The sequence below is a fragment of the Bufo bufo genome, chromosome 2 (assembly GCF_905171765.1).
Source record: "Bufo bufo chromosome 2, aBufBuf1.1, whole genome shotgun sequence".
In the NCBI taxonomy this organism is placed as follows: Eukaryota; Metazoa; Chordata; class Amphibia; order Anura; family Bufonidae; genus Bufo; species Bufo bufo.
The window spans coordinates 217,057,403-217,076,671 of NC_053390.1; the positions used below are offsets into that span (position 1 = coordinate 217,057,403).

Genomic DNA, 19,269 nt, shown 5'->3' on the forward strand with positions numbered 1-19,269 from the left:
CTGATGCAAGAGAGGCGGCTGCCACAGTAAAAATTGCTGACAGCCTCTCCTCTAAACAGATTCAGGAGGCCAGGGAGTTCATTAGTCGGAACACGGATGTGTTCTCGGACCTCCCTGGATGCACTTCCATAATCCAGCATGACATTGTCACTGAGCCTCAGGCAAAAGTCTGATTAAAACCATACCGGGTACCCGAGGCTCGGCGACAAGCCATATCGGAGGAGGTGCAGCTAATGTTGCAGCTAGACGTCATTGAGAAGTCAAAAAGTAAGTGGGCCAGTCCTATAGTATTGATACCCAAGCCGGACGGGACGTTGCGATTTTTTAACGACTTCAAAAACTTAACGAGGTTTCCAAATTCGATGCATGTCCCATTCCCCAGGTGGATGAGCTCTTCGAGAGGATAGGACAAGCCCGGTATTTTTCTGTTTTGGACCTCGCGAAAGGGTACTGGCAGGTGCCCTTAAAGGGGTTATCCGAGTTATTTTTTTGTTCTTTCTATGTTCCTAACTAAGCAAATGTAACAGCTTTCCAATTAACTCACTTTATCTCCAGTGGCTGCTTTCTCAGATTTCACTGAGGGCCACATGACCTGTGATGTCAGCTTCTCTCCCTGCTCTGATAAAGGTAGTTTACAAGCCTGTAAACGAGACGTCACTGTGCTGGCCACACCCCCCCCCCCCCCCTTCACTGCTGTCTACTCTCTGCTAGGATTCTTAACCCCTTCAGCTGCACAGACTGGGTAGCTCTGCAGGCAGTGAGGAGACAATGCTGGGCACTGGAGCTGACATACTAGAGAGAGCATTGCACAAGAAGATAGGGGGAAGATCCTGTGTGTATTAGCAGTGTCATTATACAAGTGGGACTTGTAGTTCTACACTTACAAGTTGCTGTTGATTCTCCCAGCACTCAGGGCAGCTCTTGTATCCACTCCCTTAGCAGTGTCATTATACAGCTGGGACTTGTAGTCCTACACATACAACATGCTGCTGAGTCTCCCAGCAGGCAGACATGTCACTCAGGGCAGCTCTTGTAGCCACTCCCTTAGCAGTGCAGGGGGAGGGGCAGAGATGGTTTTTATTGCATGTAAACAAAGGGCCAGAAAAGAACCAGGGAAATGAGGAAATATATACACTGCGTGCAGAATTATTAGGCAAATGAGTATTTTGACCACATCATCCTCTTTATGCATGTTGTCTTACTCCAAGCTGTATAGGCTCGAAAGCCTACTACCAATTAAGCATATTTGATGTGCATCTCTGTAATGAGAAGGGGTGTGGTCTAATGACATCAACACCCTATATTAGGTGTGCATAATTATTAGGCAACTTCCTTTCCTTTGGCAAAATAGGTCAAAAGAAGGACTTGACAGGCTCAGAAAAGTCAAAAATAGTGAGATATCTTGCAGAGGGATGCAGCACTCTTAAAATTGCAAAGCTTCTGAAGCGTGATTATCGAACAATCAAGCGTTTCATTCCAAATAGTCAACAGGGTCGCAAGAAGCGTGTGGAAAAACCAAGGCGCAAAATAACTGCCCATGAACTGAGAAAAGTCAAGCGTGCAGCTGCCAAGATGCCACTTGCCACCAGTTTGGCAATATTTCAGAGCTGCAACATCACTGGAGTGCCCAAAAGCACAAGGTGTGCAATACTCAGAGACATGGCCAAGGTAAGAAAGGCTGAAAGACGACCACCACTGAACAAGACACACAAGCTGAAACGTCAAGACTGATTTTTCTAAGGTTTTATGGACTGATGAAATGAGAGTGAGTCTTGATGGGCCAGATGGATGGGCCCGTGGCTGGATTGGTAAAGGGCAGAGAGCTCCAGTCCGACTCAGACGCCAGCAAGGTGGAGGTGGAGTACTGGTTTGGGCTGGTATCATCAAAGATGAGCTTGTGGGGCCTTTTCGGGTTGAGGATGGAGTCAAGCTCAACTCCCAGTCCTACTGCCAGTTTCTGGAAGACACCTTCTTCAAGCAGTGGTACAGGAAGAAGTCTGCATCCTTCAAGAAAAACATGATTTTCATGCAGGACAATGCTCCATCACACGCGTCCAAGTACTCCACAGCGTGGCTGGCAAGAAAGGGTATAAAAGAAAAAAATCTAATGACATGGCCTCCTTGTTCACCTGATCTGAACCCCATTGAGAACCTGTGGTCCATCATCAAATGGAGATTTACAAGGAGGGAAAACAGTACACCTCTCTGAACAGTGTCTGGGAGGCTGTGGTTGCTGCTGCACGCAATGTTGATGGTGAACAGATCAAAACACTGACAGAATCCATGGATGGCAGGCTTTTGAGTGTCCATTCAAAGAAAGGGGGCTATATTGGTCACTGATTTGTTTTTGTTTTGTTTTTGAATGTCAGAAATGTATATTTGTGAATGTTGAGATGTTATATTGGTTTCACTGGTAAAAATAAATAATTGAAATGGATATATATTTGTTTTTTGTTAAGTTGCCTAATAATTATGCACAGTAATAGTCACCTGCACACACAGATATCCCCCTAAAATAGCTAAAACTAAAAACAAACTAAAAACTACTTCCAAAAATATTCAGCTTTGATATTAATGAGTTTTTTGGGTTCATTGAGAACATGGTTGTTGTTCAATAATAAAATTAATCCTCAAAAATACAACTTGCCTAATAATTCTGCACTCCCTGTATATATTTTTTTTGCATAAAACTTGCTTAGCTCAGTTATATATCAGATTTTCAGTGCTATATTATTTTTTTTCATAACTCGGACAACCCCTTTACCCGAGGCTGCCAAAGAGAAAACTGCCTTCGTCACGCCTGAGGGGCTGTATCAATATAAGGTCTTACCCTTTGGTCTGCATGGCGCCCTCGCCACTTTTCAGCGACTAATGGACATTGTGCTTGTCCACATCGTCGGTACGCTTTGGCTTACCTGGACGATATTGTCATCCACAGTACCGACTGGGAAAGTCACCTACCCAAAGTGCAGGCTGTAGTGGACTCCCTTCGGAAAGCTGGCCTAACCGCTAACCCAAAAAAACTGAATTAGACTTAACGGAAATTCCTTTTCCGTGAATCTATCATGACGGCATAGTATATGAGATTGACCCCTGACCTCTGTAGGGGCAGGAAACAGAGAAAGGTTAAATTGCCCCCTCCCACCCCCTTTTTTTTGTATTTCTTCATACTAAAGGTAATATAACATTTATTGGGTGGGAATTCCATGCCGTCATGGTAGATTCATGGAAAAAGAATTACCAGTAAGTCTACCAGTTTTTCCATTTTACCACCATGACAGCATAGTATATGAGACCTAACAGATCAACAATTTTAGGGGGGGGGGGGGGGGCTATGGCTTAGAGGACCTTCCTACCAAAGGATAATTTGGAAGATCCTGACAAGTCGAGTCTATAATGCTTAATGAATGTATGCACATTTGACCAGGTTGCGGCTTTGCATATCTGGTCCAAAGATGCACCCTCTTTTTCGGCATAGGATGAAGAGACTGCCCTGGTGGAATGAGCCTTAATTTTTACCGGGGCAAGCAAGATTTTGGACACGATAACAATGACAGATCGTCTGTTTTATCCACCTGGTAATGGAGGCTGCTTTCCCTTTATTTTTGCCCGCAAACTGGACTAGAAGATTGTCAGCTCTTCTGAACTCCCTAGAGACTTCTATATACTTCATAACAGTACGTCTAACATCTAGGGAATGTAAACTTTCCTGTTTTTGATTTTGTGGGTTATTACAGAATGAGGGAAGAACTATTTCCTGATTTCTATGGAATTCGGAAACTACCTTCAGCAAGAACCCAGGATCTGGTTTGAAAATAATGCGATCGTCCCTAATAGTTAAATAGGGTTGTCTAATGGATAAGGCCTGAATTTCGCCTAATCTCCTAGCAGAGGTAATGGATACCAGGAAGACTGTTTTGAGCAAGAGAAATTTAACCGAGGCTTCATCCAGAGGTTCAAAAGGGCTAGATGTTAGGCCTTGTAGAACTATGTTTAAATCCCAAGATGGTACTCGAGGTCTGATAAGGGGCTTCAAACGAGTGGCTGCTTTGCAGAATCTTTTTATCCATCTATGTTCCAACAAATTTGAGTACAAAAATACGCAATCTGTACTTTTAGGGTCAATGGCCGAAGACCCATGTCTAACCCCCGTTAAAGGAATTCTAGGATTTTTTGTATATTTGGAGAAGACCGATTTGGATCTGTCTCTCCCAACCAGGTGCAGAATTTTCTCCAGATCTTTAAGTAAATTGCTGAAGTAAATTTTCTACAGGCTTTGAGTGTGGAGATCATTTTGTCTGACAAGCCTAGTCACTTTAGGATTTCTGATTTAGGATCCAGGCTGATAGCCTGAAGAATTCGGGATGTGGATGAATCAATGGGCCTTGTGTTAGAATGTCCTTTCTGTAGGGAAGGATCCAAGGGTCTTGGATCGACAACCTTTTGAGAACCGAGAACCAGCTTCTCTTTGGCCACCATGGTGTTATCAAAATGAGATTTGGTCTGTCCTGAATGATTTTCTGAACCACTTTTGGGATCAGCTGAAATGGAGGGAACTCATACGCCAAATTTAAATCCCAGGTGTGGGAGAAGGCATCTATTGCCCAAGGGTGGTCCCTGGGATTTAGGGAGCAAAATTTGCAGGCAAATAGATCTATGCTTGGAGGGCCCCATCTTTTTCCTATCAGGTTGAATGTTTGCTGATTCAGAGACCATTCTCCCTGGTCTAGAGTTTTCCTGCTCAGGAAGTCCCCCATTTGGTTTTGGGAACCTTTTAGGTGAACTGCGGAAATTGATTTTACGTTTCTTTCTCCCCAAGAGAATATTTTTTCCGACAGCCTCATCAGATCCTGTGATCTTGTTCCTACTTATCGTTTCAAATAAGATACAGTTGTTATGTTGTCGGACAGAATCTTTATATGATGACCTTCTGAGCATCCTGACGCAGCTTTTAGCGTTTCCCAAACTGCTTTTAGCTCTCTGTAGTTTGATGATTTTTCTGCAACGCTCTTTGGCCAGAGACCTTGAAAGAAGTTTCCTTCTATGTATGCTCCCCAACCTGATTTGCTTGCATCTGTTTGAATTTGGATACATTATATTTTCTGCCAGAACAAGCCCTTGTCGAGATTTGAGGACCTTGTCCACCATGTGAGGGATGATTTTACCCACACCGGGATCCGGACCTTCCTGTCTAACGAAACCTGTCTTTTGTCCCAAACCTTCAATAACCAGTTCTGGAAGGTTCTGAAGTGGAACTGTGCCCAAGGAACTGAAGATATGCACGACATCAGAACTCCCAACAGCCTCATTATGTCTCTGAGCAAAAATTTTGTTTTTGTAATTTTTTTATTTTCTGTCTCAGGCCCAATATCTTCTCTTCTGGGAGAAAAGAGGACTGCCTGACTGAGTCTAGGAGGATACCCAAGAATTTTATCCTTGTTTGGGGGTGAACACAGGATTTTTTTAGATTTACAATCCAACCTAGATCTTCTAATAGGCTTAGAAGGGCATGGAGGTCGCTTTGCATTTGTTCTTTTGAATCTGCCAGAATTAGGAAGTCGTCTAAATACGGTGTTATTATTAGACCTTATTTCCTGAGGTGAGCTATCATCTCCACTATGATCTTGGTAAAGACCCTGGGGGCCGAGGAGAAACCGAAAGGGAGACTTGTAAACTGGAAATGACAAACTTTCCCTTTTAGATCTTTAACTGCGAACCTCAGGAACTTTTGCCACTGCTCTTGAATTGGGACGTGATAATACGCGTCTTTTAAAGGGAACCTGTCACCGGGATTTTGTGTATAGAGCTGAGGACATGGGCTGCTAGATGGCCGCTAGCACATCCGCAATACCCATTCCCCATAGCTCTGTATGCTTTTATTGTGTAAAAAAAACGATTTGATACATATGCAAATTAACCTGAGATGAGTCCTGTCCCTGACTCATCTCAGGGACAGGACTCATCTCAGGTTAATTTGCATATGTATCAAATCGTTTTTTTTACACAATAAAAGCACACAGAGCTATGAGGACTGGATATTGCGGATGTACTAGCGGCCATCTAGCAACCCATGTCCTCAGCTCTATAAACAAAATCCCGGTGACAGGTTCCCTTTAAATCGATAGTGCACATCAGCGCATTCTTCCTTATTAACGGAATCGTGGATGAGAGAGACTCCATCTTGAACTTCTTGTACAGAATATTTCTGTTTTGCTGTTTTAAATTGATTATGATACGGAATGATCCATCCAGTTTGGATACTAAAAAGAGGGTACTACCTCGACCACCCTTGGTTTAGCTCCACCTTCCTGTCTTTCCTTTTCCCCTGTATGACCTTTCTTGTCCCCCATAGGGACAAAAAGGAAATTTTCTTCTTTGGGGTCTTTCCTCTGGAAATCCTTTTTTCTTAGCCGTCGCTTTCTCAAGAATCTTGTCGAGGACAGGACCGAAGACATATTCTCCCGAGAAAGCGATGGAGCACAATTTCATTTTTGAGGCTTTGTCATCCGACCATGACTTCATCCATAAGGCTCTCCTTGCCATATTAGAGAGGGCTGCATCTTTAGCGGAGAACCTTACTGTTTCCGCAGAAGCGTCTGCCAGGAAGGCAGTGGCCGATTTTAGTAGGGGTTGTGACTCTATAATATCCTCCCTTGGGGTTTTATTTTTCAGATGACTCTCCAGCTTATTTAACCACAAGTACATTGATCTTGCCACAGATGTTGCAGCTATGTTTGTTTTAACGCTATACATAGCTGCCTCCCAGGACTTGCGTAAAAGACTATCTGCCTTCCTCTCCATTGGATCTTTTAACTGGGAAAAGTCTTCAAATGGAAGTGAAGTCTTTTTGTTTACCTTCACTACCTGTACATCAACTTTTGCTGTATTGTCAAATACTTGTGATTCAGAGGGATCAAATAAGAGGCGATTTTTGAACTCCCTAGATATACCCAGACGCTTCTCTGGATCAGACCATTCGTCTAGGATCATTTCCTTGATATTTTCATTTATAGGGAATACCTTAGAGCGTTTGGTTCTTAACCCGCCAAACATTTCCTCTTGAATAGAGTGAGGTTTTTGGACATCCTCAATACCCATGGTGGCTCTTACCACCTTCAAGAGAGCCCCCATTTCTTCAGTTGAAAAATACATTTTTTTCGCATCCTCAACAATTTCTCCTTCTGAGAGGAGATCATCATCCTTCCACTGTTTAGAGGGAGTTGCCTCGTCCGCTAAATCTTCAGAGTCGGAGGAGGAGGGAGCAGCCATCTTTTGTCTTTTAGGGGAATAGGACCCGGGCTTGTTTCTCTTAAAGAAGTCAGGGAAGATTTAACCTCATCATGTAAAAGGGTTCTTAATTCTTCCAACATAGATGGCTGTTCCTCTCTCACAACACATGCAATGCAGTCTTTGCATAGCTTCTTAGAATAATTCTCAGGTAGTTTCTTAAAACAAGAAATTTATTTGAGATTCTTTTTAGGTTTCATTTGAGCCTCCTTAGAGACCTATAGTAAGAGAGGAACAAGTATTAACCCCTCAATTGAGGTGGAATATATACCATAAAAAAGGCCCTAATGTCCCCCAAAGATTTAAAACATGCTGCAGAGAATAATACTTTTCCCCATGAGGGGAATTACGAGTACTGGCGCTGGAGCATCAAGCTCTCTAGGCAACTCAGGAGCCAACATCATCAGACCTCAGATCAGGCTCACCGTGGCTTCTATGCTGGCTTTATACCAGGTATCCAGTAATCATACTTCCGGGAACGCAGCACGTCCCACGTGACCGAAATTGACATCAAACGTCCGCGCGTCCCACGAGATCAGAACTAACTTTGGATGCCCGTGCATGCGCAGTATTCCCGGCCTGCACCTGCTTAATCCCACTAGGGGAAAGGAAGGTGCGAATGGAGATGCAGCCGGTGGGGACAGGTGTCCGATCAACAGACGCGAGGCCCGCATTATTTCTCCTGCTCAGCATTGGTAAGTGACCGCCGGCGAGCAGGGGAACTGTTACAGGGATTTAAAACTCAAGGAAGGCCCCAGCCCCGATGAGTACACTGATAGAAAATAAAATAGTATCCAGACGTTCCTTTTTTTCACCTCCTGACAAGCAAAGAGGACTTTCTCTGTCCTGGCCACTGTAGGGGCAGGAAAACACTGAGGTGGGTGGTCGGAGGGGGCAATATAACCTTTCTCTGTTTCCTGCCCCTACAGAGGTCAGGGGTCAATCTCATATACTATGCAATCATGGTGGTGAAATGGGAAAAAATGTGCGATAGGGTTAGAAGAGACTGAGGACCTGGGGTAGGTCATTGGGTGCGGAGTCATCAAACCCCAAGTGAACAAAATAGAGGCGATACAGAATTTGCCCCGACCTGTTACCACTAGGCAAATATAGTAATTCCTGGGAATGGTGGGCTATTACATAAGGTTTGTTCCCCCCTTTGCTACTCTAGCCGCGCCCTTGACAGGGTTCTTGAAGGGACGAAAATCAGTGATGGTTCGCTGGGATGATTGGGCGGAAGAGGCTTTTTCCGCTTTGAAGTCGGCCCTGTGTGGGTCACCGATTTTGGTGACACCCCACTTCAAGAGGGAGTTTGTGGTACAAACGCATGCCTCTGAAGTAGGCCTTGGTGCTGTACTGTCTCAGGAAGTCAACAGGGAGGAGCATCCCATTGTCTTCCTAAGCCGCAAGCTCACCCCAGCCGAAACAAGATACAGTATAGTGAGAGAGTGCTATCAAGTGGGCACTCGAGTCTCTCTGTTACTATTTGTTGGGGAGAAAGTTCCGCCCGGTTACCGACCTCTCCCCTCTCAAGTGGATGAGCCAGGCCAAAGACAGGAATGCCCGGGTCACCAGATGGTTCTTGTCTCTGCAGAACTTTAAGTTCTCGGTAGAACACAGAGCAGGCTGATTGAAGGGATTCGCGGATGCCCTGTCCTGGGTGCATTGCCTGGCGTGTGTCCACCCCCTCAGGGTTGAACAAAGGGGGGAAGGGAGGTATGTGACACAGTGAGGGGTTGTGTCTGGCAATCCAGATATTTTCCTCCCAGCATGTGCGGCTGGGCTGGTTTCCAGCCAGGTGAGGTCAAATACCGGAATGGAGTTTAAGTGCCGATCCGGGTTTCGGCAGCACTAGGCAACTGGGCTCAGCAGAGATGTCTCTGTTTTTGGGATCTGAGGCTTTGTGCCGTGCTGGAGGGCTGAGAGCCGCATGCTGGGGAAACAGGCACCCTAAGGGCTTATTCACACGACCACATATGCGGATCTGCAATAAACGCACACCGTTCCGTGTGCATTCCGCATCACAGATGCGGACCCATTTACTTGAATGGGTACGCAAATCCAGAGATGCGGAGTGGAAGTACGGAATGGAACCCTACGAAAGCACTACAGAGTGCTTCTGTGGGGTTCCGTTCCGCAAAAACATAGAACATGTCCTATCTTTTTGTGGAATGGAGGGATGCAGACCCAATGCACGGAACGGAACACATACGTTCGTGTGAATAAGCCCTAAAGCCTGCTGTGTACTACTGGAGGCAGAAGTGCCAGCAAGGTGACTTGTGTTATATGAACTTTACATTGTGTGTGAACTAATGGAACTGACACCAAGACTGCAAAATTACATGCTGTTTTGTGCAATTGCCTCAAGTGTGAAAAAACACTGACATTTTGAGTTAAGAACTTGTATTTTGCCTCTGTACTGCGCCCACTTACCCCATCTACCAGAGCAAAACCCCACAATATATATATATATATATATATCACTGTATAATATACTTTAGATTGAACTAGAAAAGGGGTTGTGAGCCATGTCCTCTCATCTAACATCAGCATCTGACCTCTTCTGGATGAACAGACACAATTTCCACAGACACAAAGCCTTCCCAGAAGAGTGGGAGATGTCTGACCTGCAAATGGGTGGGAAGGTGGGGTGTTTGACAGGACCAATCTATGGATTTAGAATGGGACTCCTGTAGGTGTCCTAATACTTTGGTCCATACAGTATATATCGTTTTTCTTAGGAGGGGTAAGGCATACAGTTGCATATGTCTGTGGTATACTTTTGGCGGCCCAGTTCAAACTTGCACACCCAAAGTAGAACCATCATGTGAACAGCGATACACCATGGTCTCTGTGAGACTCCCTCCCTTTTACCAATAAACATTACAATACGATGGTCCCCAAAAAGTCATGTCGTTTCTGAAAGTTACAGGTTGTATATGGTGGTTATCTCATTATACCTCATACTACTACGATGAGGCAGACATGACACCTCCATAAATGCTCATGCCAATACTAAGCTACAGTAATTAGAGTCATTTACATAGTGCCTTGTCTGTGTCATAAAATGTATACTAAGCAGTTACCCTCATGACACCTCCCCAGGAATACACACACCATAAATAATGAAGCAGCTAATAATAATAATGATGGGCAGGACTGACTGTGCTTCACCCTCCCTCCCTCCCCCCTCCTAGCAGCGCCCTGCAATACCAAGCTCGGCCAGCAGAGGGCTCAGCAAGGCTCGCTCGCTTCAGATCAATCAGCAGCCCTGGGGAGCCGATCATGGAGAAGCTGAAACGGACTTGATCAAAGGGCTCCTGCTGATCCATGTACGCCGCGCCTGTCACCGGGGCCATGGACTGGCCGCCCGTCTTCCCCCAGAGCCGCTCCGAGACTCCCGCGCTCTCCGGCCTATCCTCCAGCCGGCTGAGAAGCACGCTAGTGACAGGATGTGACCTTATTCCACCGGCCAGCACATCAACTCCAGGCTGGGGCTCTCCCCAGGTATCTTCATCCACCTCCCTCCTCCCCAGTCACCCGGGCCTGAGCCCCCGTCTCCCCCTGACTAACTTACCCACTCTAAACGCTCACTTACCCGGAGCCCCGTGGTTCCCGTGGAGCTGCGCGTTCAGGTTGGGCTTGTAAGACATTCCCAGAGACATGACTGCCGAGAGGAGAGCAAATCACCCACAACAACAAATAAAATGTCCTGAAATCCACTGAAGCGTCTCTTGTCGGTCTCCCTCAGACACTTTTTGTTGTTTACAGCGGCGGCACCGGCAAATATGGCGTCACTTGTACTGACACCCACAATGCAATGAAGACTCCAGACACCATGTCCCTCCACAGACCCCCAGTCACCCTCACCCTGGGGGGCTCTAGACGAGAATTCAATAGAGATGTGGGATTTTTTTTTCTTTTCTTTTTCTTTATGGTTTCTTTAGCAGACATTTTCCCCTGTCACATTATTCACACTGCCATTTCTGAATTTTGGGCTCAAACTTGCACATTTTGTCAAGGTTTTAGGAGGGGGGTTTTTCTTTCTTTTTCCTTTTAACTTTTCACAACTTTTTTATATTTTTTTAAAGCAGATTTTTTTTCTGGAAATCATTACATTATATTGTGAGGTTGAGAAAGAAAACTTATAATTTAACAAAAAATTTTATTTTTTATTTTTTTTACTTCAGCTTTCACTCCTGTTCACCGAGTTAGGTGTGTGACAGTATTTATGCAGTTTTGTGCATGTTTTTGAGCTTTTATCAAGAAAAATCGCATTTTATCAATATTCGCCGCTGCGGGAGAGGTCATTTAGAGTTGGTTTATTTTGTGGCCATTTTTCTAAAATGTCGAATTTTACTAATATTCCTTTTATTTTGTGTTTTGTGGACAGAGACTGCGGGAAGATTTTGCTCCATGAGGTATAACCTAATTTTGTAGTAATAGATAATTTCTTTTAAAAAAATGTTATTTTAGGTTTTTTACCTATATATTGCATAAAGTGATCGATATAAGATAATATATGTATTTTTCAGCCCCCTAGAAGACCCCCGCATCTGTACGTATTGTCTAAAGCTCGAGGGAGACGTCGGATAATATCCTGGTCCGTCTGACGAGTAAATCTTTCTTTCCCGCGGTCTAATGTCATTCATGGCCGGGAAATGGCACGGTATTGTGAGGCAGTGCCTCCTTTATGCTGCCTCGTAGACAGTGTGAACTAGGTTTACATCTCGGATGAATGATTTTGTCAGCATTAACAGCCATTTTGTGACGTATGGGCTCAGAGCAGCTAATGTGACTGGAAGAGAATAAAAGAGAGCAGAAGATGGATGTCAGCAAAGAGCAATCACTGCATAATCTTCTCTTTATGTAACCTGGATGGTGGAGCATTCACATGCATCACATTCAGCTGCCGGCCTGACTTCTATAGCAGCTAATGGGTCAATGCTAATCACGCATTTCACGTTTTCCCCCTTGTTAGATTAAGAAGTGAATATTAATAGTTCCATGTATAAAGCTGTGACTAGCAGTATGTCTGAAGACAGAAAGGGCATTGTTTTCATTGTTACGTTCACACAGCCGATCTGAGCAGTTCTAACATCCGGCCGTTTCCTTGTTCTATTCTGTGTATATTCTTAAAAAAAAGATTAGAACCTATGGATATTTTAGTTTGCTGGTTATTTAAATGCTTGAATTTGGGTCAAGATTTGTTTCTTTAAAGGGGTATTCCCATCTTGGACATAGGTGGAGTATCGCTAGGATATGCCATATAGGGGCAGGTCTCACCGATGGGACCCGCTCCTATCTTTAGAATGGAGAGTGCACTGCGCAAGTGCGGCCACCCTCCATTCTGGGTGGTTGTCAGTCCCATAGCAGTGAATGGAGACTGGCCATAGACCCTACAGGGAAATTTCCCAATGTGTCGATGCCCAGGTTGCCACCCGAGCCCTCCTCACGGCCGCTGGACTGGTAAATAACGATCTGATGCTTTCAGCATTAATTAATGTAGGGGCATCAGGTACTTATACACCAGGCCAACGGCCGCAGGTGTCTTCCTGAACTCAACGGTATCACCGTCCTCAGTTTAGTATCGGGGTGACGGCGGCAGTTTGACTCTGCTGGGGCGGTATTTTGTGTTGCACTACGGTATTGCAGGCCCCTACATATGTTGCTCTGTCTTCTGTCAATTTGGACCCATCTACAACATGGGGCCACCTCCCCCCCCCCCCCAGGTCCTCTTTAAGTTCCTAGTGCACCCCTGAATGATGAGGTGGCTGTGCTCTCTATTCACTTCTGTGGGACTTCCGAAAATAGCCAAGCACCTGCTGCAGTTTTTCTGCACCCGAGCTCTATATTTTCATGCATAGTTGAGTATAACAAGGCCAAGCAACTCAACTAAGCCAGAAAACATTGGAACTGGGGTGCAGAAAAATGGCAGCTTCAGTTGTTTAGCAGGTTTAACATGTCTTACTTTACAGGTAGCTAAAATTCTGTCTGTAAAGTGGCCTCTGATGTTGTGACTCATAAGTCAGCGTCATCCCTGTCAGATCAAGCACACCGTGCTTGCTTGTAGCCTCTTGTCTGCCTGTGCTGGCTTCATTCCTTGTGGCCAAGCAGGCAGAGGAGAGTCCAACTCTCTACAATCTCTCTTTGCCAAAACATAGTATTTACAGAGAAAATTGGTGAATTCAACTTCCTAGATTTAAGAACCAGGCCAATTATCATTTTCATTTTCTCCTTCCGCTCTCCCAAGAGCCATATCACTTTTACTTTTCAGTTCACGCTTAGTTTTTGCTGTTGTAATATTTTACAGACATAAAGAACTGTATCCCATATTCTGACACTGTATCCCATTTAAGGGCAAGTTTAGTTTTTACACATACCATTTTAGGATCGGTCATCATTATCTGATCTGTGGGCACCCCTACAGATCTGTTGTTCAGCAGTAGCTCAGGCTCTGGAACTTTATAGCTTTGTCCACTTTTTAGAGCAGGGATCAGCAACCTCCGGCTCTCCAGCTATTCAGAAACTACAAATCCCAGAATGCTTCATTCACTTCTGTGGGAGTTGTAAGAACAGCCGAGCATGGCCGCATGCTGAGAGTTGTAGTTTCACAGCAGCTGGAGTGCCGAACGTAGCTGATCCCTAGTGTAGTGGATGGAGCTCATTACTGTATCGCTTCTCCCATTCAAGTAAATGGCATCAGCGCTGCAATAACCAGCTCCATCCACTACACAATGAGCTATCGCCAAAGTTGCTCTCGAAAAGCTGATGAGCGTGATTGCAGGTTGTCAGACCTTGCCAATCTGATATTGATGGCCTATTCTGTGGATAGACCATCAATGTAAAAATCCTGGAATAGATATCAAGGCACATTTAATAACAAAAATCACTGCAAAAAATGCACCAAAATGATACGCAACTGACAATACTAGCTAATTCCTCAAGCCGATGTTAAAAGCTGAGAACTTTGCCAATATCTTCCAGTCAGGAACATATTGGAGCCCCTCATGCACCACGTCACGGTGTCTCAGCACGCATGGGGTCCTACCACTCAACTACCCATGGTGTGTGAAGGTATTGGCAAAGTTCTCAGCTTTTAACATCGGCTTGAGGAATTAGCTAGTATTGTCAGTTGCGTATCATTTTGGTGCATTTTTTGCAGTGATTTGTGTATATGTATATTTTTTCATCTGCACAATGTATCATTTTGTGTAAGTGGGCAGATGAAAAAATATACATATACACAAATCACTGCAAAAAATGCACCAAAATGATACACTGACAATACTAGCTAATTCCTCAAGCCGATGTTAAAAGCTGAGAACTTTGCCAATACCTTCACACACCATGGGTAGTTGAGTGGTAGGACGCCATGCGTGCTGAGACACCGTGACGTGGTGCATGAGGGGCTCCAATATGTTCCTGACTGGAAGATATTGGCAAAGTTTTCAGCTTTTAACATCGGCTTGAGGAATTAGCTAGTATTGTCAGTTGCGTATCATTTTGGTGCATTTTTTGCAGTGATTTGTGTATGTATATATTTTTTTCATCTGCACAATGTATCATTTTGTGTAAGATGTCCTTGTGATGCATGTGGTCCGTCCCGGCATCCTCCATTGTACGCATTTTTTTCTGGGGTTTGCCATTATCTGCGGACCGCATGCGGAGGAATTGCTCTCCCGGTTATAGACACGCTACAGTGTCTGGGTTTGGAGCATTTCCACCCGTTTAGGCCACTTTTTTCAGTGAGTTTTTACATTTAATAACGGATTTGCGACTATTTTAGTGTAAAATGGTCGCCAGTCTCCTTTTCTTTTTTTTTTAACCGACCGTGTGACGATATTTATGCTGTGTCTAGTTGAGCGGGGTTTGTTGTGGGCCAGCACTCCATCCCCGGCAAATTTACTAACATTTACGCCTAGAAACAGGCATAAATGTTAGTGAAAAACTAGAACTGCCACAGATGCGCCTTATTTATGACAAGATGCAAAGCTCGTAATAAATTAGAGAAACCTAACGACAGTGCAAGGGAGAAACTAAGACCAGAGTAACAAGCTAGTCTTGGTAAATGTGCTCTATTATTTTTTTGTAAGTTCTTTTTATTGAAAATAAATGGGCCTACGAGCAAAGATACAGCTGTAATTGTGAAAAAGTACAAAATGAGTACAAAACTCAACATAAGGCTAGTAGTGTTTTCATCCCTACACACTAAATTTTGTTTTGGGGGAATGTGAATCTGATAGGTTCTTCACCTAGATGTCAAAGTATTATTGTAGGTCCAATGCAGCTCAATGAAGTCATCAAGTAATATACCATATTTTTCACTTTATAAGATGCACCTAGGTTTTTGAGGAGGAAAATAAGAAAAAAAATATTTTGAACCAAAAGGTGTGCTTTTGGTGGGTTTTGAACTAACTGTGGTCTGTAGATGACGCACTGTTATGGGGGATCTGTGGATGACGCACGGTTATGGGGGATCTGTGGATGGCGCACTGTTATGGGGGATCTGTGGATGGCGCACTGTTATGGGGGATCTGTGGATGGCGCACTGTTATGGGGGATCTGTGGATGGCGCACTGTTATGGGGGATCTGTGGATGGCGCACTGTTATGGGGGATCTGTGGATGGCGCACTGTTATGGGGGATCTGTGGATGGCACACTGTTATGGGGGATCTGTGGATGGCGCACTGTTGTGTGATTATAACCCCCATCTTCCTAAAGAATACACTGATAGATACTGTACATTGGTGTATTTTTAAGGATGAGGGTTTTCCGCGCTTACAGATCCCCCTGATGCCAGCCTGCACTAATTCCCGGCCGCCCTCCCTCCCTAAGTCCCGTCCGCTTGCCCACAGTTTCATGGCAGCTCAGGAGCCGTTAGTGAGAGCTCCTGAGCTGCCGCAGCCTTCACATTTGGGGTCACCTTTCGAGGGAAAAAAAAGTGCATCTTATAAAGCGAAAAATACGGTAGTTACAAACAATAATGGTATCCTATAGAAGAACAAAAGGCATAAAGATCTCCAAGGGACTTGCAATACTGCTGGAAAACATAGTTAAGCCCTCAGTCCTAAGTTACATAAATGTCCGAGATGCTCACCAATCTATCGACTGGAGCACAGCCCACCAATAGCTATTAATGTTAAAATGTACAAAGCAGGAGCTCTCGCATAAAACTTTTATAAATGATATGCAAGATACGGCCTTGTGATTCTTATCGTTCCTTGTGCCGATATTTGTATCTTATTTATAAAAATGACTTAATATCCACATAAGATGTATTTAATGTTCAATATCCTAGCGCTCCTGCGCTCAGGCTGGGACTTGTAGTACTGACAAGCTATACATAAAATGTCCCGCTTTATCCAATCAGATAACTTCAGTATGAGTAAACTTCATATATTGGCTCGTTATATTTATCTGTGTTGGTGGTGGTTTTGAGGATCAGTTACTCACGGAATCCATAGCGCTGTGACCGTGTCACTGGATCGCAGTCTGCCACCCGCTCTGCTGTATGCCGGCTTGGATGGTCTTGTTTCGCGGGGACGCCGAAACCACCTTGATTCTTCTCGTGTGGATTATTTTCAAATGATAGTGTGTGTCTTCAATTTCTCACAGGCCATATCCCTGTGAGAAATTGAAGACGCACACTATCATTTGAAAATGAGTAGTCAAAATCTTTTATTTTAAGAAAAATTCAACCTTGTGTCCTCACATTGAATGTAAGTAGTTTAAAAGGGTTGTCCAAGATGTGAAAATAAATTGAGGATGGGTGGCCATGGTGTGAAAAAAAAATAATAATCCACTCACCCGGTCTGATTTGCAGCTCCCGTTTCTGCTGTCACTACTGTCTGCCAGTCAATGGCCTCAGCAGTGACATTGATCACATGTTGTGCTTGCACACATAACCCATAGCCCATTAATTGGCCAGCAGTGGTGATGTGCATGTAGATGGAATAAAGGATGCAAATAAGCCTTAGAAGTGTGACTTTCTGTCTACATTTTTTGGGGGTACTATCTCTCCTTGGGAACAGAGCGCCTTAGTCGGCGTGAGGAGACTTGTCTCAAGGCCTACTTAAAGGGTCCTACATTGACTTATAGGATAGCTGCCTTACATCTGATGGCATTAGAGGCAGAGCTTGTTAAGAGCTCATTTGCATCCCTTTCTTCCCAGAATGTCAGAGGAGCATGTATGCTTTATAAGTCTCCTCACACCGACTAAGGCGCTCTCCCCAAGGATAGATAGTACCCCCAAAAAAATGTAGACGGAGTGTCATACTTCCAGGCTAATGGTGTCCGGAAGCAGTGCTACAGGAACCAGGATGACCAGACCAGGGCAGTGGGGTTTTTGGTTATTCTCATATCAAGCCTGACCATCCCTAATGTTTTTTTCAGGTCTCAGACAACCTGGCTGCAGTTTGCTAAAGATCACCTAGACAAGCCAGAAGGCTACTGGAACCATATTTTGTGGACAGATGAGACCAAAACACAACTATTTGGTTTAACCTCTTCAGGACCTTGCGATTTTCTGTTTTTGCATTTTTACTTTTTACTCCCTTCGTTCCTGCCACTGCCCTTGCAATTGTGCCATTTCTAAAGACCAGACTTGTATGGCGGCGGTCCAGAAAGAGTTAAATAAGAATGTTTTGAGAAATTGCATTCCAGAATAAAAACCTAATTTCAACACAGTGGTAGTAGTATCCTAGTCTGAACCCGTTTTGCTGCATCTGGACCAAGACAGCTTGCCATCATTGATTAATTAAATGACATTAGAATTATACTAGTAGTAAAAGGGGCTTTTCCGGACGCTGACTAAGATGTCCGCCTGAGCACACAGCTACTGCCTGCACCGCAGCAAACTGGCCAGCGACTCAAGCGCCCCAGGCTCAATGGGGAAGAAATATCATAACAGAAACAACCAGTGGAACCATATACCAATAAAATAACTTTATTAAGTAGTACATATATAAAGATCAGGAAAAAATAAGTCAAGTTGGCAAAAGATACAAAGAAAAGTGAGGGGAAAAACCTCACTGAATACCCACGTCCACCATATGCCCCGCAATATAATATAATAATGCCAAACCTATAGCTATATTAAAATCCCTATATGAATCATGGATGGAACAGAGAATCATTAAGCTTCTACTGAACAGACAGAGAGTGCAATACGTCTCTACTGAACAAAAAAGAAATCAGACTACCAAATAGAGTCAAAATAAATGATTCTTAAAAAAAACAGACAATATATGTTTAATGCAAGAAACAAAATATACTGAATATACATAGACCAGGGGTATACCATAGAGTACAAATGTTATATTGGAAAATAGAAACACACCGACCTCAATGGAAAAACCAAGGTAGGTATAGACACAATTGCATAAATAGGTATATCCACAATCCAGTCATACAATGAACATACCCTGGGACATGGTTGAAGCAGTAGAGGTATAGATCCCCACGCGCAAAACCTCGACTCGCGTTTCACCCTGAAGGCTTCATCAGAAGGTAGAGAAAGTTTAAAAATTTAGGGTATATATAGGGAGGAGACTTTGCGAAAATATAGTCACCTGCGTTCACACCATGATGGACGCGATGCCTCCATGATGGCCGGTGCCATCCGTCAGTGTACGTGATGACGGCCACAGAGCACGTCGGGATGTGGGCCGGACAGCGCATGTGTAGGTCCGCGACCCAGTGAAACGCATGTGACACACAAAACACCCAGTCTATAAGTAAGAGAGCCACTCTATGAAACAGAGTTGCCAGTGCCTAAACCAAGAAGGGATATCAATCATGAGCTAAGAGAAAGTGCCATACAACAGATGATAGACCCGCTGCATAATCCAGATAAAGTGCATTTAGTGTATATATTATACAAATTATAATAAATACTTAAAAATACCAGAATTTATCTTATACATAATTGTGTCTATATTATATAGTTATGATACATACATAAAAATGTGATTGCATCA

General features: G+C 44.0%; 1 protein-coding gene and 1 long non-coding RNA gene across 4 annotated transcripts in view; one reads left to right on the forward strand and one right to left on the reverse strand.

Moving 5' to 3' along the window:
- Positions 1-11,644, reverse strand: part of CDK2AP1 (cyclin dependent kinase 2 associated protein 1) — a 31,232-nt gene extending 19,588 nt beyond the window's left edge. Inside the window, exon 1 of one of the 2 annotated variants that reach the window (XM_040416198.1) lies at positions 10,886-11,644. In XM_040416198.1, the coding sequence (XP_040272132.1) occupies positions 10,886-10,952 (67 nt within the window). In that variant the 5' untranslated portion in view covers positions 10,953-11,644. The remainder of the gene's footprint in view (positions 1-10,885) is intronic. The other variant, XM_040416197.1, reaches the window with a different exon arrangement.
- LOC120988616 lies at positions 10,502-17,937 on the forward strand. Of its 2 annotated transcripts, XR_005776155.1 has the most exons (4): positions 10,502-10,794; positions 11,681-11,708; positions 11,823-11,890; positions 17,684-17,937. It is a non-coding gene; the product is annotated as an uncharacterized LOC120988616 (long non-coding RNA). The 2 variants fall into 2 exon arrangements; XR_005776154.1 differs by lacking the exon at positions 17,684-17,937 and having other exon boundaries at positions 11,823-12,498.
- Positions 17,938-19,269: the final 1,332 nt, after the last annotated feature.